Genomic DNA, 27,569 nt, shown 5'->3' with positions numbered 1-27,569 from the left:
AGGCCATGATCTCTCAGTTTTTGAGTTTGAGCCCTATGTCAGGATCTGTGCTGACGGTTTGGAGCCTGGAGCCTGCTTCGGATTCTGTGTCTCCCTTTCTCCCCTCCCCCATTTGTGGTCTCTCTCTCTCAAATTGAATAAAACATTAAAAAAAAAAAAAAGAATATGAATGTGATAAAGAATAGGGGGCTTTTTCAGACCAAGTGGCAATAACACCCCCCTTTTGAGTCATTTAAGATTAGGAGATTTTTTGATGCAAATTAGGCCCAAGGCTAATTACTGAAATAGGTCACTTGAAAAAGTCAATTCTAAACATTTAGAAAACCCACATATATCATTTTGCCACATGTCAAAGCAAATAATCATCTATGAGAAGAACTAATGAGGAAGAGTATCATTTTGTCACTTCCTAAGGGAATTTAGTGGATACTTGGTAGGTTTAAAAATACACATCCAATTAAGAATTAATATTTACTTCTAAAACTCCAAAGGGTGGTGACTACATTCTATATCTGGTAACACTGTAAATCAAATTAAGTGTCTTTAAAGAATTCATAGCAGATCCCGTCCATTTCCGTTGGAGGAAAGGCACGTGGACAAGAGACCCTACCCTGGATGTGTGTTTCCAGCCCTAAGATGGTTTGGAACTGCAGCCCTCCATCATGGTCCATAACAACAACAATAAAGGAACATTCTAGAAAACAAATCAAAATTCAAAGAAATAAAGGGACTTTCTCCTTAAGCACAGGCGGCAGGACTGGAACCCAGGTCTCTGGGCTGCTGGTGCAGTGCTCCTGGAATCAGTTTACCTAGGGAATTAGCCAACACCTCAGGACCCCACGGGCAATCTGGACCCGTCCCCTCTGCGGTAACTCGACTCCCAACTATCCCTTTCCTTTTTCCTTCCCCTGAAAAGGAACCACACACAACAGTGATGGTGTTAACACTACTACTCTTAGTTATGAAGGTTCTGAGACGCTAAGATTTGGAGCTGAACACACTGTCCACATGACAGCATCCTCCACACCAACATTATTCACTGTCTCAAAGTGAACCGATGACCTGAAGTGTCAAAAATACATTTGTAAAGCTGAGTACTTTCCAGCCCGCTATCTTGACTGGTGCTATTTTAAGTCGAGTGGGACTCCTGGGTGTGTGTGAGTGATCGTTGGAGGTGGAAATCAGTGACTTCTAAAAATCCTGAAATTCTTGAAGAAGCCATGGAAAGTCAGCACGAACTTTTTAAACTATTTTAAAATGTGTGCCTCTCGTCTCTCACCTTCTTTCCTGGGAAAGCTGTCTATCCATGACCTCTGCTGTGGGGGTGGGATAAGAAATGAGCTTCTGGCTTTTCCCAAGTCTCTGCAGTGCCTTTCTGTGTGTGCGACTCGACAGGAGTCCCTCAGCTGCCTAGTGAGGGACAGTCCCCCAGGTTGGCCTCTCAGCCCCGGGCCCTCTCCCCAGGACCCCCCACAACCACCCAGTGCCAGCGCTCAAACAGCCTCTCACCGGTTCCCACTGGAAACCCTTCACTCTATTTTAAGAAAGATTCTTTTATCCCAGGCTACCACGTGGTTTTATACAGCGAAACTTAACTCTGAGGCAAGTCCTGGAGGCCAGTGTAGCTCAGCTACCTGCTACTGAAGTTAATGATGAGTTTTTATCAAAAGAAAAACAGTAAGAGATACCATGGTTGCATAGATTAATAGTATAATTTTAAATTAAACTGTGCTTCTAATGTTTGTTTTTGAGAGAGAGAGAGAGAGAGAGAGAGAGAGAGAGAGAAAGAGAGAGAGCGTAAGCAAACATGAGCTGGGGAGGGGCAGAGAGAGAGGGAGACACAGAATCCGAAGCAAGCTCCAGGCTCTGAGCTGTCAGCACAGAGCCCAACGCAGGGCTTGAACTCACAAACTGTGAGATCATGACCTGAGCCCCCAGGAGCCCCTAGACTGCTTCTAAATACACACCTGTCATGTGTTGATGCCAATACCAAGCACGCAGTGTTTGTGTTCCCGTCTCGGACCTCAGACTGAAGGCTAAATCCCACCATGTGTGCTGAAATCCCACCTGTGCTCAGGGGGGGACGCAGAATGTACAGAGCCATCTTTATGAAGTCATCATTGAAAATAAAGGGGCAAAATCTGGGTCTGTTGGCTTATCTCCATGGAAGAGCCAGCTCATGGACTTGGGCTGCACACACAGTTCCAGTGACAACTCAGGAGCAGTGGGCACTCGACAGTGCCCCCTCTCAGGCACTGCACCTGCCCTCTCCCACCTCCTCTGGGCACCAGCCTTCTGTGTGAATTCATCTGAGGTAAGTTTCGGTTCCCTGCACTAAAACATTAGGGTCCTTGGTAAACAGTCTTTAAAAGTATTTTTTTTTTTTAATTTTTGAAAGCTTATTTATGTATTAGTTTGAGAGAGAGAGAGAGTGCAAGTGGGGAGGGGCAGAGAGAGAGAGAGAGAGAGAGAGAGAGAATCTCAAGCAGGCTCCATGCTGTCAGCACAGAGCCCGACGCAGGACTTGAACTCATGAACTGTGAGATCATGACCTGAGCTGAAGTTGGACACCTAACGAAGCCACCCAGGTGCCCCGTGAAAAAGTCTTTAAAATAAATAAATAAATAAATACGTAAACTGCTAGACTTCCAATAGCTCCATTTATGTTACCTAATAACTTTTATATTTTCAAAGATTTCTCTATTGTTTTATATCATTTACCACCCCACCTGCTTGTTTCTTCCATCGGAATGCTTTTATTTTCATTTTATGATAATCATTCTTTGAAATCTATAATTTACCCCCTTTCCTTTCTTCATGGTACTTACTCTTCCTAAGCTACTCTCTGGGTGTCACATTGGCTTAAAGATAGGCTTTTAGTCTCTAGTGTTTCAGGTTTGCACAAAGGACAGGATAATTAGACAGCTATGACCATCTTCATTTTAATAACTAACGTGGTAAAAACTAGTGTACTCTTGAGTACCAAGTAAGTCAGGGAGTTACTGACTTTGCACACTAAAGAGTGAGTGGCCGGCAGGTTGAGAAAGCCAGTTTCAATGGGATCGAGAGAAGACGGTGGGCGTGCCCAGCGGAGAGCAGTTCTGCATTCCCTGACAGACTGAAGCCGTAGTGACAAGCGAGCAGACGTGTGACCCAGCTCTGAGCAGAGCTTTAAACCAAAGAAATTAAGAAAAACATATTTCATTGCTTGAGTGATGTAACCAGCTAACTAACCTCAGTCACCCAGATTGCACTATGACAAAATCCTGGGCCGGGAACAATCCTGCCTTTGTGCCAACATGCAATCTGCCCCTAGGGGGCATGTGTTTGGATGTGTGCCTCCTCTGCCTTCACAGCTTCATGAAGGGAATGCTAGTTCAGATGCCACCCAAAGGATACACAGTATGTTTCCTGAAACAATGTGTCATTTTACTATGTAGATAGAAAAACCAAACCAAAACAAAACTAATTCATTGAAGAAACCCAAGTTTTTGTCTTATTCTTCTAATTGTGGTTTGCCTAAAACACCCTTCCTTTGAATCTGGGAGTCCCATGCGGAAAGGGTACCATCATCCCACCTTGTTTATTGTTGAATCCCTAGTGCTATGCAGTTTCTGGTGCAGAGTAAATACTAAATGCATGAATGAACAGATGAATGGATGGTTGGATGGATGGATGGATGGATGGATGGATGGATGGATGGATGGGTGGATGAAGAGAAAAGTCATTGCACAAGATTTACCTATCAGATCTCACCAATGGTCCTTAAAAATGTTTTTGTCAGTAGAGATGCTGAGAATATTCATATATATCCATTTATTTCGATACTATAAAAAGTCTAGGAGGTTTTTTCCTCTTTGGGTATTTATATTATCGAGTACTATGAGTATAGGGTCCCTCATTCAATTAAGGTTTCTTTAAAAATGGACAATTTTCAGCAAAGATTCTCACCAAATTATTTGTCATAATAACACTTAAAAAAATTGATACAAACCTATTTAGCTTATCCTATATTCTGTAAAATAAATGAATACAATTATACTTACATATAATGTAATAATCTCTGTTCTTCTGAAATTCTAGACCCCAGAGGTTAGGGCTGAACTCTTGAAACTTGATGGTGAATTTTACATCTTGGTCTGGTCTGGCACAGTTGAGAAGAGGGGTATTTTCCTTCTTAATAGTGCATCGATCTGCTTGCTCTTTATCAACCATATAAACTTTATAATATTCATACTGGCCAACAGTTTTAGAGTCCACTTTGGGGCAAATAATATCCAATTTGTCTCCTATCTGTGGGTATAGTACCAGTCCTTGTCCAGGTAGAAATCTAAAAGCATTAAAAAGAAAAAAAAAAAAAAAAGCCACTGAGTTGATAAACATGAACAGTATTCACAATAATTACAATACAGCCACGCAAGGCCAGTAATTCCAAAGCATACTTTTATAAATCCACATTTGTATTCATCCAAAGTATCTTAGTTCAGATCATCACGGGGGGAATGTATTTAGGAACCAAGCTTTAAAGAAAAACAGTCAAAAAGAAACCACTCTCCTTACTCCCGAGTAGGATCAGTCAACCTCCTGACACTTCTTTTTACCACCTCCTCGCTTGTAATATTTCAGGACTCCTTTGTATAACTTCACAATAACTTTTCCTCGGTGGTGAGTCACACCTTCACACCTGTTTGTTATTTTTTAAACCATCGGCAGCTTTAGTTTATTGGGCATGCCACAGAAAGATGGCAGGGATTCCAGGGAACAGTGGGTGCACTCACACTCTGTTGTCCTGTTAGTTTCCATTTGCTGTTGATGTTAATTAACAGACAAGTTTCATCAAGAATGTTTCAAATTACTTATCGTAATTAGTGAGCCACTGATCAAACAATGGGGTTTTTATTACACCGAACAAAAGAACTGTCTTACAAACCCATAAAAGATAACCAGAAGTAATTCCCTCGAGTATTGATTCAGCTGCAAGATGAAGAGTCCCCAAATTACAAGGACAGCCACTACGGTCCCTGCTTCACAGACCTTTTTTTCTGCCTTGAGATGTATTTGCTCCAATTAATTCTTAGAAGCAAATCTTCAGAACTAAGATGACTGAGACAATATCCCCCTGGTGCTTACAGCTGAAAGCTTACAGCTTCTCTCCTCTTTTCTCCCTCTTGCTTGCCATGCTGCTGAAAGATCTTTCTTAATGGGGAGTTTCTCTGAGAAGCGGACACAAGAGCTTTCTAACGAACATCCACCTACAAGTGCTAACACTAACAACACACTTAGAAACCCCATCTCGTTCCTCCCTCCAAGCAGCCAAGCCTGTAGGCTCATTAAAATACTCAAGCCCAAGAACAAAGCATCACGTCTGAATCCTTCCAATCCAACCCTTTATTTAACCAGGGAAGCCCACCAGCCATGACAATGAACGGGTCATAATTCACAGAAAGAGAGAGAGAGAGAGAGAGAGAGAGAGCGAGCGCATGCATACCTGGATGATGAGGCACCCCAATTTCAAATACACAGTGAGGATACAGGTTATGATTTATGCTAATGAATGGTATTAATTTTTCTGAAAAGCACATGAGGTTGTTATGAAGCATCAAAGAACATAAGAAATTGTGGTATAGATTTATATTAAAAACCAATACTCTTTATGGCAGGAAAAACGCACGCTGCACACGGTTTATCACTTCCTCGGGAATGTGTTATTTACAATCCCTAAGAGAGTGTGTGTGGTTCCTCCTCCCTTTCTTTCCCCCAGACTCCTTTAGCAAGGACATGGCATTCATAGAAAGAGAGAAAGAAAGAGAATCTAACAAAATCTTTCTCAAAATGAGTATTTTTTAGAACAATGACAAACTTCAAACAACCATGTGTGCACCTTGAAGAATTTCTACAACTTCTGACAAATGAGGGTCACCACTAGTCAAGAGCCTCTCTGTGACTTTTTTGGCCATTTGTACAGTTTTCTGGGGAGATGCTTTGAAAATTCAAGTCCCAGGCTATTGCCCCCGCCTCCTAAGTGCCAGTGTGCTCTCTTCTCGGCAATTCTGTCTTTCTTGTGGGTAAAACACAACTCTGGGTTCTGGGGGGCGGACTGAAGGGCTGAACCAGAATTTACTCCTGCCTCTCACAGCGATTCTCGTGTATTCTTGTGGTCACGCAGTGGGGGCAGGATGCCTGGCAGTCGGTACGAACGAAATGTGCTCGCCTTCCTGACACATCCTTTTCCTCCTCTTTTATTCCTTGACCTTCTTAGGAAATCTTCTCTGCGTCCAAGAACCAGGGGCCAATTCCTGCCTGGGGGTGCCCACCGCACTCCAAACTTTTTCTGTCCTAGGTCTGCTCCTCGGGGAGCTGGCAGAGAGAGAGAGCAGCACATGTTAGCTGTCTTAGAAGTATTCCTAAACCACAGCTAAGGCCTGCAGCCTGCAGGCCTGGGTCTGCCTCCTCTCAAAGCACTGGTCTTCACCATCAGCTGTGACCTGGGACCATCTCCCCAGGGACTCGCCCGGGCTATAGAGACCAGGATCCTTCGCGGCCAGATGGACCCACCTTCTTGTGCATCCAGTCAATTACCTCAAGGAAATGGTTGGCTCTGCCCCCTCCCCCCCAGCCTCGGATCATGGCCACTTATCAGAACTTGCCTGCATCACACCCCGTATGTCACTAAGCTCTCTCTTCATTCAAAATGCTCCCTAGATTGTGTATCCTTCATGAGAGGGCTTTTTTTTTTTTTCCTGGCTTCACTAAAGAATCACTGCAGATTTCCTCCCCGCCATGTAAGTAACTGCTTATGATGGTCTCTTCACACTCCCCAAATGCGAGTTCCAGCTTGGGCTGTGGCTGACGGGCCGAGGCCACGAACCTATGACACACGGGCCGGTCTGGCTGTGAGGACCAGCATGTTTTAGACTGTATTCTCAGAAGGCACAAATCACCTAGAAACTGGAAACTGTCAGTGATGAGGGAGTGACGTACGGGGAGGGTTAAGCCATGGGATGGCCTGGCAAAATGAAAGAGAAGGGCAGAAATCTCGAATTTCAATAAGCCTATGTGATATGCTCATAAAAACTAAATCCCGATGAAGCACCCTATTGCAAACACTTTGCAAAGTGTCTGTTTGCTTTTCAGAACACATTGTGGCAAAAAGTAAGCGACGATTTGATCCTTTTCCCTTTCAAGAATCCCTTAAACGAAAAAAAAAAAAAGAATCCCTTAAAGAAAAAAAAAAAAGAATCCTTTAAAGAAAGGCCCAGCACCTCAGTGTTTTAAAGGTATACTTATTATATATATATATATATATATATATATATACACACACACACACACACACACACATATAATATATATTTGCACATAAACTGGTTTATAGAACATGATTTATATATAATATAGTGTATGTAACATAAAAAATATATAATGTATATAAATACACGCATACATACTGATGAGACTATGGTTTCTCAGCAGAAACTGAGAGCCTGAATCATACATTTCTTGCCTACATTACCCACTGTGCACCGTCAAACCTCAGAAGCTCCTTTGCTTCCCAGGAACCCTCAGTTTCTAAGGCAACACGAGAGCAAAAAGAGAGTCAAGTGAGTGTAACAACTAAAGCAACCTATTTTGTGCCAGATGCGCCGAGTGACAAAAGTGTAAGGCTCTCCTCACCAGCAGGGCACAGTCTAGCTAGCTCCCTGAGGGCAGGCAGGTCCCGTGTGTCTGAATACTGAATGCCCGAGGGCCACATATGGCAAATGCTCAATAAATTACGTATTCATCAACAAAATACGTAAGAACCAGTGGAAGCTAAGAAAATGCACAAAGAAGTTCAAGTCCAATTACGTGCCATTGTCTATTTGTTGGTCACAGGCATGGAAGAATTCTGTAGACAGGACCCCCGGGTGTTGGGACAGGGATGGACTGAGATGAGAGCAGGGATGGGATTTCCAAGACCTCATTCCAGGCCTGGTGGTCTTTCTGGAGAGCACGGAGCAGTGCAGACTGAGCTTGCGATCCATTCTTTCTGGAAGGATCTGTCAGCATGGCAGTCTTGTACAATCCCTTCCCATCTAAAATGCAGGGCACTTAGCCCCTCCAGAGTCACTAACAACAAAAACACCGCTGCTTTGGAGAACTTATTCTCGGCTACGCACCAATCAAAGCCCTTTACATCACATTATCTTCATTTAGTCACTGCACACGTACATGACATGCCAAACAGATGAAGACTCGCTGTGCCAAACACGCGACACGACAGGAAAAGCCCCCTTCCTTTGCACACTTTTCAGTTCTCGCTGCATCACATTACAGCATAAATCTGGTTTTGCGAGCCGCAAGTTTTTCTAAATTGAGGTTTGCATAGATAAGCCACGAGGCTAAGCAAAATGAAGAGAGCGTCAACGGGACACACAGGCTTGCAAGTGCCACGTGGGGCCTAACTCCATGCCAGGCATGTGCCTGAAGCCTGTTCCAGATGTGGTCAGCTGAGACCACGGCTCACAAAGGCGGCCATCTGGTAACCCTACCTGGCCCAGGAGGCTGTGAGCAAACAGGTGGGGAAGAAACTGACCAACTCTATGAAATTTGTGTTTTGATTAGAATGCCACGGATGGTCTCCTGACAATTCATGAGAATCCAAAATGTAAATGAAAACAAAATGGGGTGAATTTCTTAATACCACTTTTGAGTGGAAAACAATGCGTCCCATGTGTTAACATCAAGTCGGTAACCGTAGAGTTTTGCTTTTGAAGCTGGGTCATTTATATTTGGATTTTACTACCTCAAGATTGAGAGACCTTAACAATAAGTCAGACTACACAGCATAAACAATGCCCTGAATATTTCGTAATATTTAGTAATACATTTCTCCTATTTTGACTTAGGAAGTGTTCAAAAAAACCCACAGAATGATGGGGGTGGCAATGGGCTAATTTCAAATCACTAACCCGGCTCTCCACGGTGGGGATCAGATACAGATTTCTTTTTGTGTGATGAAATAACCTTTACCTTCTAACCAAAAGGAGCACAGAGGAAAAGCCCCAGAGGTACAAGCCATGCCACGCAGGGGAGGCGGTTTTTATTAAACTATACGCAAACAAAAGTAGGTATAGGTGTCACTTAATAAAGTCTGCCGATTTCTAATCCCAAACAGAAAACAAAGACCTACAGGGCTTCGTGTCCTAGATAGGACAGAGACGGCTCCCTCTCTGAGCCAGCTACTCTTCTTGTTGGGAAGGAGAAGTCACATCTCCTGTCCATCAGGAGACCTGGGGCTCAGGGCTGCTTCCTGGAGTGGCGCGGGCTGGGCATGTCAGTGGAGGGTTCCCCAGAAGGCTCTAAGAGGGGAAGGCTGGGCATAAACAGGCAGCTTCCATGGTTTTCCCCAGTGAGTCATTTCCAAGCAAGACAATAGATGTGATGGCTTTGAATCAAATATAGAGACAATAACGGAATAAAACAGAAACCCTACATAGGGTTTCCAAAGTTAAGCTGCATGAAATGAAAAGGTCTGATAGCAGAATGTTTTTTATCTTCTGATTACCTATCAAATGTAATCCAAGTTTGTTTTTTTTTTAAAGTTATTCAGCAAACCAGACTCTAGTATTTCCCATAGGGAATACTTTGAATCAATCTAATAACTGAAATTAGACATTAATATTTAGTAATCTAAATTAGATCTCTAATAATCTAAATTAGACATTTCAAGTTCATATTCATTATTGTAGAAACTATTTATAATACAGCTCTCATGTGACATGATATTCCTTAATGTATTAATAATCCACACTGGGGGCACCTGGGCGGCTCAGTCAGTTAAGCGTCTGACTTCAGTTCAGGTCATGATCTCACGGTTTGTGAGTTCAAGCCCCATGTCAGGCTCTGTGCTAACAGCTCAGAGCCTGGAGCCTGCTTCAAATTCTGTGCCTCCCTCTCTCTCTCTCAAAAATAAATAAAATGTAAGAAAAAAAATGTATTAATCCACACTAGGTATCCATGCTTAAAAAACCAAAACAACAAAAACCCCAAGCATAATACATTTGAAGTATAAACCAGCTATTTCAGAGTTCAAGGGTCACAACATGCAATTTTCTCTGACAGACCAGAACATCACACGCGTGACCTCAAGTCTGGATTCCTCTGTTGACTCCTGTTATGTTACCAGGACTCAGAGGTGCCTGGGAAATAATCGGATGGAGGCAGGGGGCGCCCCATCAACTTCAAACCCTGGCCAGATGGAATGCGAGGACCCATGGGAAGCCAGGAGTGGAGATACTTAGGGATAGCTGTGTCGGGGAACCACAACTGCACCCCTAACCCCACGACAAATGCCCCATTTCCTCCCCTATCTGGTCCCGTATTTGTCCCTGACCATGACACCCACACCTCAGGACAAACATTCAATGACTTCCTACACTTTTCTTTGGAGTTGCCCACCCAAAATTAACCTAGAAGAATGGCCAAATTGTGGGATGGCCCCTTGATGCTGCTACAGTCTGTGAGAATCTACATGAAAATCAGAAGGCCTGGTTCTCCTGGGGGAAGCAATCCTGGGAAGGTCGACTGAAGACTATGCCAAACTGCTGTATAAACAAGGGCAACTCAGTACATGGGAGCCGAATGCAAAAGTACCACGCTGACACAGAATAACAGAGATCAGAATAAGATGTAGACAGGACTGACCAGTTTCTGTGTCCAAATAACTGGGTCGGGCAAACCCCCTCCAGCCAGACACGATGACAGTGCTTCTAATGTAAAAAAGTCTCAGTCCCGGTCCAGAGCCGTTTGTATTTGCTACTATGTACCTAAGAATCTATTTAAACATCTGATCTTTCTGCATAAGTAGGGCAGGTATCATCCACCTGAGAACAGGAACCCTGTCAAATCCTGCCAATGGGCAAACTGGGGAGACTGGGGACCCACCCATGATGTGCTTGCTACCTCAGGAGCACGCGACTGAGCGAAATAAGATTCATAAATGAACAGAGGTTACTTTTTTTCACGGAGGACTGATCTTTCCTTTCGTTTCAAAGTTACATCAGAGTATATGGTCGCGGCCAATTTCAGCTGCAAACATGCACGCTTACACAACGTGCCTTACACCATTCTGCTTACTCTGCTGACGACACAGAAAACATACACCGATGATCCAACTGAGGGCCTTTACCTGAGACTGCTTTGAGCTACCGGGTGGTAGATTTAGGGTGATTTTCAGCTTTCTGCATTTTTCACAATTTTCTGCAGTAAACATTAAGTGCTTTTGTGATCAGACCTGGGACATCACATTCAGCATACAGAGAACAAACTGTAGCCTGTTCCTGATCAGTCTTTCCAAATGCTGGTTTTAAAAATAAGCACTTAAAATATTTAAAGCCTGCAGACGTTTTAACCTTTTTGGTGCACTTCCTTAGAAAGTAACTAAATAAAGTTATTATGGGGGGAAGTGTGGTCTATTTAAGAAGTCAGTTCCTGAGTCCACAAAAGCTTAGTAATTAGTGCGCAACCAGTGTATTCACATGAATGAAAAATACGGGATGGGTATGCTTTATGCTGAATCATTGCACTGCAGAACTCTGTCAGTTGGCTAACATTTGAGGGAATCTGAGTTCCAGCTTCAGAAGCAGGTTTGGCCCAGGAGCTGGCACCAAAAATCACATCCGATCGCGGAATGGGTTTATTTGCACGCCGGAGTTCTTGATTAAGTACGCTTTGCATTTACTACATTTTGGAAAAGGTGCCCTTTTCCCAGAAGATGCTCCTATTTTTAATTAAACGTCAAAGACTGCAGAGAAAAGGAGAGGGTCTGTTTGTAAATTAGTCCCTTTTGAAATCTGAATGAGAAGGAGCCCTCTGTAGCTTGGCTGGCCCCTGGTGGGGCTTTCTGGTCACCCCTGACAAACGGCTCTGGGTTAGCCCAGACCCACGCGTGACCCGGAACGTCACTGTGCCCTGGGGGCCTCCCACGTCCACATGGGCTATTAGAGCATGGACACAGCAGCCCAAGAAGATCCCGTTCAGAAACACTCTGTGCACCAGAGAATAGAAATCCTGCAGAAGCAGGACTTCAGTTCGTATGTGGATTTCATCAGCGAGCAGAATATACTCCTCTTGTATCACTTTGTTTAATGCTAGATTGCTGCCACGGTTTAATAAGACCAGCTCTCTGAGTGCCCCGCACACAAGTGTTTCTTACAAAGGGAATAAATAAAAGCAGGGCCCATGGCAGACAGAGGCAACATGGACCCGGAGAGATACTTGGAAAAAGTTTCCTTTTTGTGGATAGCCCTTTACTGCCCCCTTTAGCACTTTCACATCAGAACAAGATTCTGCACAAACTTTCTCCGAAACCAGAGAGAGTGGGGTGTAGCTGTGGGGTGTCAGCTTTATCCAGAATTAGGTCACCAGATACCACGGCTTGGAGTAGCAGGTTAAAGGGCGAGTGCACCACGATCGTGTCAGTGGCTCTAAACCTCCAAGAAATAAGGCAGTCATTGGAGGTCTTAATTGACATTTTCTGCTTTAATTCGAAAGTGTATGGGTGCTGGGACAATGGCTTGTTTTCACAGGTGCCCCTTCTTTCACACTTTTCTCACACAAATATCATCTGCAACATGAACCTGATTTATTCAAGGAAAAGAAAAGGGGAATAAAAGCAGGCTGTACAATCTGGGACCATTAAAGTGTTATAAATCTAAGAGCTGAGTTGGGGGTGGGGGGTGAGGGGAGGGGAGGGGTGCCTTTCAAGCTTCACACCAATGACAAGCAAAACCTTTTCCAGAAAAAGAAAGGTGAGAAGCAGAGAAATCGCAATGCGCTGTGAGCCGGTGGATGAGCAAACCAGTTTACCAACTTTTCAAGGTGAGGAGTGTGCCTCTTTGTCTCTGTACACGCTGGAGAAAAAGCATTCAACTAGAGTCTAAAGGAGAAGTTTTCTTTCTAAAATCCTAATATGCAAAGCCAGAGGCCTCACTCTGGCCAATGACCTCAACTGGTGCTGCTGAGTGCTTTTTTATTTCAACTTAATCCACTTCCCTGTCGTCCTACAATTACTGTACGAGTCAAAATAATATTAAGTTTCACAGGCTGCAATGCTGCACAATTGAATGAAAACGGACTCCTTTTGATGTTAATCTTGTTTTTTATTTGTGACATAGTGCTCAAACATTGGTGGCTAAGGTGAATTTTATTTTAGAATGTTCAAATATTCTCATGGTTTAGGTTTCCATTCAGGAAAATAGCGCAAGTTATTTATTTAAGTTTTATCTGTCCCACTGTAATAAAAACTTCCAAGTCAGAGGCCAGTCTACAGCAAGCTGGGGTTGAAAAAGATATCTTCGCACACTTATGATGAGCAGCGAGTACTACAGACAACTGTTGAATCACTCTGTTATACACCTGACACTAACGTAACACCACGTTAACGATACTGGAATTAAAATAAAAAACTCAATAAAAAAAGAGAAAAAGATAGCTTTGTCTCTGTAAGTCAGACGTTGAGCGTGTCACTGTTTTCCTTTCCCAGGTTCACAGAGAGGAGCTGATCTCTGCAATGGAATTAAAAACAAAGATCGGCCACTTGCAACAACAGCAACAAAACAATAGAGGTTTTTATTTATGGAACAGATCTAAGCTCCCCCCTTCTCTCAAAACTTTCAGAAAAGCCACCCCATGAAGTCTGTAGCTCGAGAAGGCAAAACTGGGGTGGCTGGGAGGCGCAGTGGGAAAGCAAGAGGGAAGTGAGTCACCCAGGCCAACTCTGTCCTGCTGGCTCATCCACTGGTCCCATTGGCGAAACAGGTATTTCAGAACCCTCAGAGGCAAGAGACGCTGCGAGCGTCTTTCCCAACTGGGATCTGTTTGCACCTGTAAGGTCTTGTTCCAAACGTGCTATTAGCAAGAGTCTATAAAGGAAGGTGGGACTCCTGCTATTTATAGGTGAGGCACCAGAAAGAAAAGTGGCTTTCACATCCATACAGAAGGAAATTCAAGGGGCATTTCCAGATGGTTCTCTGTTGTTTTAGAGAGAAGTGTGTGCATCCCCTTGCTCATCTACTTGAGTGGGAACATCGCAGACATGAAAGGCACATGTAAATCACAGAAGGGAGTGGTTTGGCATTTTAAAAACTGGAAGGAATGGGATTAAGATCTCCACGCACAGCAACATCACAGTCTAGAGTGTGGGCGTCTCTTCCTTCCATCTCTTTCTTCCCCATCATCACAGTTTTTTTTTTTTTAAATTCCAAAGAATCTTGCCTATTTAGAAAAGCAATTCACCCATGTCTCATGGGTGAATGAAAAACCTCTCCCGTTTGGTGGGGAAACGGCACTAAAAGAAAGAGGCACACCAAGAGGGTCCAATTCCTGCTCTTCAGGCTGGGGTGTGACCCCGAGAGTGAGCCTGTTGTGTTTACTGAGGGATGCCCAGCCCTCCACCCCACGGCCTTGTACAGAGTGGGCTGCTCAGAATGAACACTTGGATAAGTAAGGTTTAAGAAGAGACAAAACTCGCTTCTCTCCTGATAGAAGCCTGCCAACACAGCTTACAAGGCTGTGTGCCATCGCTTTACAACCAACCACCTAAATGCCTGCCTCCTGTGCCCTTCCTTCTTCCCGGGCTCCGGAGGAGGGTCAGGGACAGGTGTGCTGGGGGCACTGGGCAGGACACAGCCCAGAGTGGGGGAGGGGGGAGGGAAGGAGGAAAGCAGGTCCCACGGCGGGCAGGTGGGTCCTGCTGACATCACACAGGAGTCAAACCTGACCGGCTGGAGACTTGCACGCAGATCCCCCCGAACGGTATTTTATGAAAATGTCCACGGCGCCCTGCTCTAACTGTGCGCAATACATTTCCTGCTCTGTCGCCACAAGCAGCTCGGATGCGGCTTCACCAAAACACAAAAGTGCACAGGAATTCGATACTCTTAAGCTATTCAAGCAGGCCGCGTGACTGAGTTAAACCGAAGGACACGGGACACGGACAAACGAGGAGGACGCCCTGGGCCCTGAACTCTGGCCTGGCTGAGACCTGTAGCCGGCTGCGGGGTCCGCAGGTGAGCAGACGCCGAGGTCAGGTCCTGGGGAAATTGAGGAACCTCCTTCTGGAGGCAGGAGAGGCCCAGGCTGCCTGGCTTCCTAAAACAAACTGCTCCGAACTCGCAGAACATCAAAAGCCAGATGGGATATACTGAATGGATCCACAGGCAAGAAGCCAGAATCCCAGTTTGCTGTAGAAATAGGCCTGGACTTGATTTGAGTCTTCTCAGCTCTGACAAGCTGGAAGCTGGCCCGGGTCCCAAAATCCAAAATAAAATGGCATTTAATTGTGACTAGACTCTAAAAAAGATGTCATCCTATCTCCTTAGCCTGACACACACCCGCGGCACCTTACCAAATGCAGCCCTCCTCGGGAAGCCGACCTCTTCTCCCAGCAAAGAAATGATCAAATATTTAAAATTTTTAAAAGGAAATGTTAATAGTCAAAGAAACAGTACTCGATAAGTACATTAATATTACATACTTTCATAACGGTCTAGTTTCCATTGGGTAGGACTTTGTTATCAAAGATTCAAAGGATCCATTTAGAATTGTAATAGCCATCATGGGAAAGGTTATAAATCAAGATCGACATGGAAAGGATTATACCTCAAACTTTTTTTTTTTTTAAACCCACCATGCATGCACTGTTTTTGGTAAACGTAGGCTTAATTTAGTTACACGATTTCTAATTACTCCGTGCCATCACATGAGAGAGAGAGAGAGAGAGAGAGGCAGAGAATTAAGAGAAAGGGTCCCGGAAGCAGAGGAACCAGAGGAACCAGGTTCAAACGCAGACGGTACCACTTATTAGCCATATGACTTTGGGCGAGTTAATTAATGTGCCTTGGTTTCCCCACCGATATCACAGGAGTCATCAAAGCACCTCCCTCAGACAGTTACTGTGAAGGTTTAATGAGTCAGTATTTGTCAGCTGTTGGAGTAGCATCTGGCACATGGAAGGAGCTCTGTACCACTGTGGTTAACACCAACTGTGTCCACCAGGTGAGTAGGTTTCTAAAGAAGTAACATGTAACATTAATGCAAAAAATGCTACTCTTCTGCCCATCCCTACAGGTTGCATTCATGTATGTGTTCAACAACACGATCTCTTACTCCATCCTGTACTAGGATCCACAAAGCGGATTCAGCCCAGGCTCTGCTCAGTCCATGGTGGAGAAACTGATTTCTTCAGTGTTATAAATGTTACAACAAAGCATCAGGGGTCGGGTCGGGGAAGAGAGGAGAGAGCGCCTACTTTACGGTAGAGAGGAAATAACGTGCTTCATATAACAAAAAAGTCTTAAAGAATGAGTAGAAGTCTGGCAGGTGAACCCAATACAACACAACAAACCTTGAAAGGTGAACATGGCATTTTGTAATCTTTATTCACATGTCATTTTTACGTATTCTGCATTTGTATACGGTAGGCAAAGTAAACCATAGCCAGGCGCACAGATATTCAATTAGTTTTTATTAACAATAGTTGACATTTATGGCTTCATTGTGCCAAGCACAGAGCTAAACTCTTTTAATCCTGACCACAATTTTATTACTCTTTTATTCAGCACTATTAGATTACCGCCTCCATTTTAGAGACGGGACACGGAGGTTACTCCCCTAGTTACACAGTAAAAAAACAGCTGCACTGGGACCGGCCCCAAACAGCCAGATTCCGAAGCATGTACTCTTAGCTCTTAACTCGGTGAAAACAGCACTTGCCTGGTTGTCTTTGCTAAATCAAATCGCCCGACCTTTCCGTTACCATCACATGCGTCTTGAACCAGGAGGCACTACTAATTGTCCTATTAGGAAAGGTAGCTGAAATCACTGTTGGCATCCCCCCATTTGCCTCATTTGTAGGGTCTGTCTTTGAGCTACGCTCACATGTATGAAGTGCTGTGGGTGCTCACGGATGTACCCTTGACGGACACACACACTCTGAGCTGTGGTGTTACTGCTCTGACTTGCTTCCTGCGTATTTCAGAGACCTCCTGGGACGACACCTCCACGACGGCTTCCCTCTCCTTGCCTCAGAATTTAAGTCTCTTGAGGGTAGAGACAGTCCTTTCTCTCATCAGTAACGGGGCCTCAGAGTTAACAAATGCCTGTTGACTACATCAATGCTTTATCCACTGGGGATGACTGAGATGATCCCTATGGCCTCCAGCAAGGCCAGGACCACAGATTTCTTCGAAGATTCCAAAACAACCTTAGAAAATTATGAGCTAATGTTGAGCTGTTTCCAAAAAAAAAAAAAAAAAAAAAAAAGAAAAAAGAAAAAAAAAGGTGATTGAGGGCAGTGGTTCTCAAGGTGTGGTCTCAGAGTGGCATCAGCATCAGCTGAGAGCTGGTAAGAAATGTAAATTTCAAGCCCTGCCCAGACCTTGGGAAGGTAGAACTCCCAGGGTGGGGTCCAGCAAAACCCTGTTTTAACAAGCCCTCCAGGTGACTGTGTGCCACTAGGGCCACTGCTCTGGAGGGTAGATCTCTAGTAATAGGTGCCATTTCAGCACAACACGAGCAGCCATAAACACACATCTGGGTTGTGTCTGGCCATCTGACTAATTCTTATTGGATGTCACCGCTAGCTAGTAGTAGGTGTGGGGACTGCCAAAATGAAACAGCTCTTGCCCCCACCTCTTAGGGATAGAGAGGGCCCTAACGGGGATTAAGGCTTGCAGTATGAATCATGACAGCACAGTGTATAAGGTTTTCTATACCCTAGTTATTTAACTAAAGTGCTGTGGGATTATGGAGAGAAGATTTAAAGAAATTATGTCTGATCTGTCATAAAGAGGGCACTCATCTAGGGGAATCTGTAAGCTCTATTAGTCCATTATAATGAAGATCCATCTATAGGAAGGAAGATCCTTCCTATAGACAAGGGGAATTCGGGGCTAACAAGAGCTTGTTTTTATCTAAGATGTACCCCCAATTTAGTTCTGGTAGTTAGATAAAAACTGGCATTTTCTAACTTCTTTGGCAGGGAAGTTACATTCTGAGCTGGCCCTGAACACGACCGGCCTGGGCCCACTCATTCGTAAGACAGTTGTGACTCAAGGCAAATGTTTCAGGCCACTGTGAGCCAGCTCAACTAGTGGAAAGAGCAAAGCACCATGATTCAGAGGCATTTCATCAGGTGGTGGAACCACGCTGTGCCTCAGGTCACCCGTGGGAACCATACAGACTGCAGAGAAGCTGGAAACTCTGATACGCCAGAGGTGAGGCGTCCTGAAGGGAGTGTGGCTGGGGAGTAATAGAGTGGGCAGACAGCAGGGTGTTGCACCTGACACACACACACACACACACACACACACACACACACACACACACACACACACGGGTGTTGCATTACAAGCACACACCCTGTAAGTACCACCCAAGCCAAAGGCCCGTCCACCATCACTTTCCTCCAATACAAACACTTTGCCTCTACTGGTGTCAACAATGAAGAGTGGCACTCATCATTCTGGGGTGACATGGGAGGAATCCGTACACTCTCAGCAAGTACTGGAAGACCTCTACAAGGACTGGAATTAAAACTGGACGTAAATGAGCTTACACTGGGAAAATAAACTGGACCATTCCATGGTTTCACACAGAAAGCACGAAGCCTCAATAGCACTGGAGAAACCAGAGCTTTCAAAGCAAAGCACGTCACCCGTGGTTCATTCCGAGCGTCCTGAACGTCTGCCCGCCACTGAGCTCTTGGAACCTTTACCTATCCGTGCTTTTGGAGAAAGAACATAGTAAACTATTAATACTTCACTGCAGCCATTTCCCCCTTCATATTCTGGGTAGAGAATTACTAAGGGCTTGTTTTTCCTTAATGGAGTGTTCTCCTACCAGTTTTTTTTTTTTTTTTCCTTTTTTTAATTCAGCAGGCATGCACTCACCAGCCACAAAATGCTTTGAACTAGAATTACACGTTTGAGTTTATACAGGAAAAAGGAAAATAAAGAGGCCCTGCCAATTCTCTGCAGGAGCAGCAGGAAGAGGTTCACCTGGCACTCAGCGTGCGTGGAAAACGTGTCATAACTGATCACCTCCTTTTTTTCACCAGCACACCAGATCCAACCATCCTTATCTCTAGGATTGCTGAAATACGCTCATGCAGGTAGAAGGAGCGGCCTGAACGCACCACATGTCGGTCAGCGGACAGAGGCAGGGCTCCCCGGTTCCATGTAATCACTTTAACCCCCAGTTCCTAGCAGAAAGCCTGAGGCCAGGGCAATTCAGCTTCTCCTTTTGTCATTTGCCTGCCATAAATATGCACCAGTCTGCATATGAAAAGCTGAAGGAGGCCGCAAGCTTGCTGGACATTTATCATGCTCTGTTCCCTGTTAACAAGCAAATACTTTAGCTGAATGGGCCATTAGCAATCATTGTCAAACGTAGAATGCAAGGTGCTTGGATGTGACCAGCTTGTAAATTAGGGGGTGTCCCTTCTCTTTGGCGAATCTAGACAAGTGCAAAGGATCTTTTGATATGGATTACTGAATTAGACTGGAAAGGAAGGTAAAGTCCGCAGGCACTGGACCTGGGCGAGTGCAGGTGCAATAATTTTTAAATTGTTTGTGACCTATGAAAGCTACATAGTAATGACCAGAACAAACAGGCGACAAATCCCAGCGCCAAGCAGAGGGTCGGGTCGGCTGAGCATTAGGAACCAAATCGACCCAATGGGTCTGGAATAGAGTATTTAAGATTTGATGCAGATCTCAGACGCTCACAGGAGGAGTTAGTCTAGAAGGGCCCCATGTTGCTGTTAAAGGGAACAGCATGGAACCCTCTTCATCCACTCCATCAAGAAAGGCACTGGGGGGTGTTTGTAGCTTTTGGGATTGTCAACGTCTTAAGGGTTCAGACTCTCCTAAAGAAATGCTGAGACTCTTCTAAAATGCCAAACAGGAGGCAATAAAGCAAATATTTCCTCTCTGGCCCAACCCGACTGGCGGATGTCACTCCGCTTGTAACCCAATCATGGTTTTGTGTTTTGTTTAAGGACTAAAATGGAAAGTGTGGAAGGCAAAAACAAAAGTCCAGTTTACTCCCAAGATTGTTCAAGACAGAAGGCAGTAAGACCCTACAGCACAGCGATTCTTTTTGTGTTTGTTTTTAACTTTCAAGCGGAGCAGCGCTAACACTTTACAATCCTATCCCTAGGTGAAGGGCAACCATCCCATTCAACTCTAAGGTGAAAACTCACATCCATGAGTAAAACATCCTCTAGATAGAGCCCATTGGTTTGGTCCTATTGGATTACTGCTGATTTGAATGAAAACGCCCCCCACCCTGGTACTTATTGTATTACATATTCTTTTCCAGGGTGGGAAGGACCAACCCTGGAGGAGAGCTCTCTGGCTGAGGGAGAGGGACAATATGGAAAGTTTACCTTTGCTTCTCCCATGCAGGGGGATGTGGCACCGGGTCTGAAACATGGCTACAATCCAAAGGTCTCCCTTTCTTTGCGGGTAGCGCCAGCCTTACCTTCCCCTCTGGTTTCTGAGCCTTCCCAGCATGGCCCTGCCTCAAGCCCAAACAGATGTAGGCAAGGACCGCCAAGGGCAGTTAATCCTACAGAATGGCCGCCGCTGTCAGGCCAGGAGTTAAAAGGGAAAATCTTGCAGGCTTTCACCGCGGCGCTGATCCGAAGTTTTAATCAGCCCCGTATCTCAACCGCTAGGAAAAAGGGCGGCCAATGAAATCTACCTTGGCCATATTATCCACCATCAATGAGCAAGAACTGAGCAGCTTTTCTTTGCTGCTTGAACCATCCCGGGCCACAAGTAGGGCTTTCATACTTTCTAATCCGAGTTTCCAAGTCTGTGTGGTTCTCACATAATAGCCAACAGCCTGGAGCAAGGGCCTGCGCTTCGACACCCTTTTCAGGGACGTGTCATTTCCAACATCAAGCTAATCTATATGTTGCCATGGCTTCACCCTTTATCTGCCTTTACATCTTATGAACTGCATGGATTTACCACATTATTTTTATCTGAAAGACAGAAAATGGTGGTTTTATTGCCATACAATCAGATTACTGCCGCTGGTTTCTCTATGCCTTTTTACCATACTTCAATCAAAAGGGATCAGTTTCTTTATACTCTGCCCTTGATTTACATTACATCTGTAAAGACCTAGTCTGGGTTGTAATCCCCTTATTAACTATGACCAGGGTTGATTTGCCTAAAAATAAAAGCAAATTGTGTCAGACCCTTTCACTTTGTTTTTGATTCGGAACTACAAAATGGATTACTGAAGAAATCTTCAGAGTTCACACGGCTAGCATAGCACTGAATTTAAAACAAGAATTAAACAAGTTAAACAGGGGGCCGTGTCAACGGTTTACATTTTCCATCATGGGAGAAGGACTGAGTTCCTTATGTCTTTGTATTCTCTGGCTTTACAGAGACAATGAAGCCACAGGAGTTTTCCCAAGCTGTTCGGAACACTGTCCCCTTCGCCATCCTTCTCTTCGCTTTTCTTCTATCCCTCTCCCAGCCCCATTCTAATCCCATCCCTAAAAAAAAAAAAAAAAAAAAAAAAAGGTTGGGGAGGGGGGAGCTCTTCCCTGAAAGAGCTAATTCCTGCCTAGAAGCTTATAGCTCTATGGGTTCTGCATATTTTAATCAAAATATTTTAAACAGTTGAACACTCCTATTTAAGGCTCTCCTTCACTGCACAAAGGCTGAGCTCATAAGCAAATCTATGTAGATGTATGATAAGTGACCTGAAAAACAGGCCCTTTATGTCAGCAGCCAACGAAAGCAGAGATTAGACAGACAGAAGTGCCATTTTCATCACTATTTTTCTCACAAGAGCCCTGCTTTTTGTCTACTTTGTGAAGGAACGGTTTAAGAATAAAGTTTTCATAAGACGGTAAGGAAATATCCTTCCTACAACAACAACAACAACAACAACAACAATAACAATATCCTTTTTTGCCGAGGGTCCACAGTCTGTATTTCCTTTCCCTGCCACTCCCATTCCTATGACGCATGGCTGCAGTCACTCTGGGATCTCAGATCGTCCCCATTAGGCAGACGCTCTGGGAAACATCACACTAAGGTAGATGTCACCCTCAGCCTCCTGCGAGCCACCCAAAGCGTTTCAGGGGAAGGCAAGGTGGCAGGGATTGACTTGCACCCGCTGCTGCAGTGTCCCTCTGAGGATAATTACTGCACTGATCCACCAAGCAAAGGATTTCTCTCAGGAAATTTACAGACAAGAGGTTTTACAATAAGTAATCGAAATGCACCGATGACTCTTCAGCCAACTCCACATGGAGAAACCATGCCCATCTATAGTTTTCAGCTGGTCCGGGGGATGGTGGCTAATCCACCTGTCCTTCTCCTTCTGCCCAGGACTCAGAAACGTTCGGGAAATTTGCAGTCATTTGCATTTCTTTACATCCATAGGACAAGTGTCAACAGCTACGCTTTGTGAAAGATTTAGAACCGAGTGCTTAACAAATCATCTTAACCTCCAGCTCCCGTTTCTGAGGCTTGAAGCTGTAATTGGCGAGGTTAAAAAGTGCAGTCCCTAGACACACGATTCCCAAATAAATTCTCTTCTCGCCTGAAAAGGAGGCGACCAGGCATGTGGTGAGATATCGCTTTAGCTCCGTCTTTGTGCTCGCCCTGGCTCAGTTGTCCTGTGGAACAACGACAGTCCATTACCTATAGTTTATCATCCTGACAAAACGTGAGGAATGTGGATGGTAAAGCACTAACAATTTCACCCCTGGTGTTTTGTGTTTTTTTCTCTCTATATTAAAACCGACAAGATTAACCCAAACGCAAACTGTGGAGCATAGTTCAAGGGGCTATTCAATCCGTGTTGAATGTGCATTTGTTTATCTACAAAAATAAGAATTTCAGACACAATGGAAGGCAGGCTGGCTTATATATGGTATTGAATGGACTGTTTAAACAGCACTATCCTTTGTAGTTTATTTTATCAATCTCTGACAGGTCCGTATTTATTCAGAGCCTGACTGTGGTGGGGCCCACGTATCATAGGTTATCTGGATATTATCCAGCCATTCTTTTGTATCAAGTCAATCAATACCAGGAATTCAGCATTCTGCAGGGAAAAATGACATGGGAAAAGAAAAATGCTTTGCTAACTAACCAGTATATAGTGCACAGGGAACAGTCCCCCTAGCCAAAAGAAATTAATGCTCGGCTGAAATCTTCAACAAAGTCAGTGCAATTCATTGCAGAATGCCACACCAATACAGCCTTGCCTCTGACGTGGGCATCCTTTTAGAAGAGGCAACTATTTGATTCTGGCAAAAACATCACGCTCCTTAAAGCTGTTCTGCTGAAATGTTAATTGGAAATGAAAGCTAGGCTTTGCTATTCTCTGCCGAGTTGGGGTGGGGGGTGGGGGTGGTGGAGAGGCTGAAACAACCTGATGGGCAAAAACTGAGGCAAGCCTACCAGCGCCTGTGCATGAGATGTGGGTGACCCACCTCGCAGGGCCGCCGCTAATGTTTCAGCATACATAACTTCTTTTGATTGCTGTATAAACTCTCGGGGATGGGAGCAGCAGACACTGTGATTCAAGTAGTTATGGAGACAGTGAACTTACAAAGGATTTTCTGGACCCTGCATCCAAACAGCTGCTCACGCTCCCTATGTCGACCACCTGCTAAAAAAGCTGACCTCCGAATGAAACAAATCTAATTACTGATGGCTGCTTCATTACAAATGAATTGTTCCACAGTTCATACAAACTGATGTGAAACTTCCATGCATTTGATTACCTTCCTGCCACATCGCATCTACTGACTGAAACTTTTCCCTGGAAATAAATACGCAACTTCCCCAAATAAAGCAACCCCTTGGCACGAGGCGTTTTTATTCATTCTCCAACTGAGAAAAGGCTCTTTCATATCATTCCTCCAGGAAGAAATCTTTCTGACCTCTCAAGCTAGCATTCACAGTTGCATACTTTCTTAAGTAGACCTTTTCCAGGGACAAATTATCCAGCCCTCCAGGCAAGGCATTATCATGACAATTTTAAAAGAAATTCTACTCTTAAGGACCAGAGCCGTCATAGCCAACAGAAACCTCATCAGGGCCGGGAGGCAGGCTTCTCCAAAATGCAGGCCTCCAGCAGGTCTCCACATCTGTGGCCAAAGCACAGAAAAACAGTAATCCTCATCATCCGGACGGTGGGTAAAATACCAGTCGCCTGCCCCCACCCCAAATACAGCAGGAAAAGAAGATATTGATGTCCATGGTGGGGAAAAATCATGGTTCTATATTTTTTTCCAAGAAGGTTATTTCTAATCTTCCTCCGGGATACACACCAAGGAGTAAACACGGAGACACATAGATACTGAGCTGAGCAATGGACGGCTTAATGGGAGTTTCTTCCGACGAGATTTAAATGTAAATATTAAATCCTGGTGGAGGGGAGCGGGGGAGGGGAAGCAGCCTCCCCAAACAATCCGTCAGTGAAAGTGCAAAGTGGAGCGGAGCAGACAGCCCGGGGGAAGAGGTGAGGGCTGGCGCCGGCAGCATTGCGCGTGGAAGAGTGACCTCTGTAGGCGCAAAGCGAACACTGGCTGGCCTCTTCCCTGCTCGCCCAGCCCCGGCTCCCGGACCGCCTGGCCCGGACGCCGGCTGCTGCACGCGGGGCTGAGCCCGGCGCCTCCCCGCACCACCCGCTGCCTCACCACTCCGGATCTGCGCGAAGATGTCACCGCGACTACTTTCTCAACAAATACAAATCTTATGTTAAGGGAAAACAGCAGTCCCTACAAGACCAGGCGGATGGAAGGGGACCGCAAGGAGTAACTTTTAACGGGGAGCAGTGTTGCAAAGTGCCATCTAGCATCATGCAAGAATGTGTTTAATCCGATTTATCGTTGTGACGTTTCTTGCCTTTGTAATGGGGAACTCTTGGTAAACATGTTGGCAGATTTGAAATTTATCACTTTTAAAAGAGTGGATGCAATTCTTTAATTAAAATGTGGTTTGTAAATCAATCCCTCTTCTCTTTACTCCTAAACCCATGGCCAACTTGCCTGTCTTCAATTAGGCCATTGGTTTTCCTTCTGATCTCAAAGGCTTACTCCAGGAACCGGCCAATGTTTCCACACTTTCCCCAAGTTTCCCAAGGCTAAAATCCCATGATTCTGTAAGACATTTCTGGATCTGATTCGAAATGTATCCCAAGGAGGAGCTAATACGCAGAACTGAATGTACAGGTAACTAACTAGGAGTCACCGCCGGGTATATTTAAGGAAAAATCGCCTTTTCTAAATTCTAAATGTGTCGTATGCTGGTAGCTCCCACTGAAAGTTAATCTTCACGAGGCCTAGCTTTCTCCTAGCTACACTGCTTGATAAAACCAAATCGGATCCAAGGACCCCATTTCTACACAGGCTTCCCAAGCGCCAAGGCTTCAGGGGCCGTGTCGACTGGGCAGGGCCTTAAGCTTTTGCAGAAAGCGCCCTTAAATTCAAGTCAACTAACAGGACCGCGCAGAGTTCGGGGCCGCTGGTTTAGCAACGGAGGGAGAAGCCGACGTGCAGAGAGCTCTCCGGGAGAAGCCTAAGGCCCGTCTCCCCGGCGGGGAGGAGAGGGCTCGCCGCCCGAGTTCTCCGGTGGAGCTGGCGAGCTCCCCGCGCACCCTCGGGCAGGCGGCGGGGGGCCGAGGCGCGCGGGCTCCGGGGCGCAGAGGGCGGCGGGGGACCGCAGGCTCCGTCCCCGGGGGCGCGCTCCTCTGGCCCGGGCTCATCGCCGCCGCCCGCCTGCGGGGATCTGACCGCGCTCCGGCGCTCCCGGAGAGCGCAGCATCCCCTCCTCTCCCCGCAGCCCGCCAGCGCCTGCGCGCCGGCCAGCCCGGTTTGTGGCCATGTTCTCCGTCCTCGATAAGAAGTGAGGGTCAGGTACCACCATCGGATACTTTCCCGGACGTGACAGCCTAGCCGCCGAGGGCTTTTTAGCACACCCCCCCACCCCCCGGGAGCTCATGGGGGAAGAAAGGCGGGGAGGGCGCCCCTTAGAACCAGAGCTCCGGCTGGAAAGCCGAACGAAGAGTTCCACCAAGTAAAATGTGGCGAGGGTGGGGGCCAGGGAACTTGGGGTGCGGGGAACCGGGGTTCCAGACACAGGCTCCGAGGCTCCGCGGCTCAGCCCTTCCTCCCGCCCGGAACGGCGCAACGCCGCGAAGGACCGAGGGGGGGGAATCGCGGACGCCACTTACTTGGAGTTCGAGGAATTCCAATAGATGGGCTCTAAAACTATCGACCTGGAAATGGCAGTTCTGCATAAAACCATCAAAACTCCCCAGCAGTACTTCCACACGGAGTCCCTCCTCGCGGCCATGGCCAAGCCGCTCCCAGCTCCGCGCACTCCGGACGACGGAGGGAATGGGCGCAGGCCGGAGCCCCAATCCTCGGGGCACACAAGGGGGAGACGGCAGGCAGCTCCGGGGCGCGCCGAGCAGCTCCAGGCGTCGCCGAGGTCGGGGGGCGCTCCGCTCGGGGCCCTCAGGGCGCGGGGCGGGAGCGCACGCGCGGGGCGCGGCGGCGCGGCGGGCTCGGGGCTCCGGGGCGCCGCGCCGGACGCAGCTCGGACGGCAGGCTCCCGTGTGGCTCCAGGGTGCCGGGCGCGGGGCGGCAGGGAGGGCGCGCGGCCGGGACACAAAGGCGGAGAGACGACTCGCGCTGGCGGCGGACGCTGCGCTCCGAGCGGGCCGCCTCGCACTATAGATCCAGGGGGGTGGGCAGCGGCCCGAGCGCGCGGGCGCCGCGTCGGCGCGGTTCCATGTCCCGGAGCGCAGAGCGGCGAGAGGCGCCTGCGGGCGCGCGGGAGCCTCCTCGGTCTTCGCGGCTCCCGGCCCGCGGAGCAAGCAGGAGGGCCTCGGTCCCCGCCGCGGGCGCCGGACGCGCGCGGGCCTTTGTGTGCGGGGAGGGCGCCGGGACCGCTGTGCGCGCGGCTCCTAGCTCCCGCCGGCGCCGCCGTCCCCGCCGAGGAGAGTCAGCGCGGCCGGCGCGCTGTCAGAGCACTATAAACGCGGGGCCCCGCCCCGCGCCGCGCAGCCCATTGGCCTGCGGCCCGGCAGCCGCGCGCCGGTTGGGCGGCCGACCCGTCCGTCATCCACCCCCGCCCGACATTGGGCGCCGCGAGGCGGGGCGCCGGCTGACAGGTGAGCCCCGCCTCCGGCTCCGGGCGGTGGCGCAAGAGGAGCGCAGCCGGGCCCGCCAAAGACCCGGCCCTGACGCTTTCACCGGCGCCCCTCAAGCGGCGGGGTGGGGACGCTGTTCGGGACGGTAGAGAGGAGAGAGGGGACAGCACGGGGCCACCTGTCCCCGCGCCCAGCACGCGCCTTCATTTGCCGGGCAAGCATTCTAACTTCAACAGAGAGACAACGTCGAGGGCGAAACTTTCCCTGCGGAATGGAAGGCTTTTCCCGCGGGTCTCCGTGTTTTACACGGAGTGTGCCCTCTGCGGGACCGGCTCACACCCTGTACGCGCATCCCTTCGCTGCCCCCAGCAGCCGTCCGAGCG

The 27,569-nt window shown here is 46.8% G+C and overlaps 1 protein-coding gene across 2 annotated transcripts in view; it reads right to left on the bottom strand.

Annotated features, from left to right (window-relative positions):
- Positions 1-27,030, bottom strand: part of EFNB2 (ephrin B2) — a 43,373-nt gene extending 16,343 nt beyond the window's left edge. For both annotated transcript variants that reach the window (XM_086708440.1, XM_086708444.1), the window contains exons 1-2: positions 26,263-27,030; positions 4,047-4,330 (exon numbers count right to left, since the gene is read on the bottom strand). In XM_086708440.1, coding sequence (XP_086564566.1) covers positions 4,047-4,330; positions 26,263-26,384 — 406 coding nt within the window. In that variant the 5' untranslated portion in view covers positions 26,385-27,030. The remainder of the gene's footprint in view (positions 1-4,046; positions 4,331-26,262) is intronic.
- Between the last annotated feature and the right edge of the window lie 539 nt (positions 27,031-27,569).

Source organism: Puma concolor, chromosome A1 (assembly GCF_028749965.1).
Source record: "Puma concolor isolate L17-30 chromosome A1, mPumCon1.1.hap2, whole genome shotgun sequence".
NCBI classification, from domain to species: Eukaryota; Metazoa; Chordata; class Mammalia; order Carnivora; family Felidae; genus Puma; species Puma concolor.
This window is presented reverse-complemented; position numbering and strand designations above follow the sequence as displayed.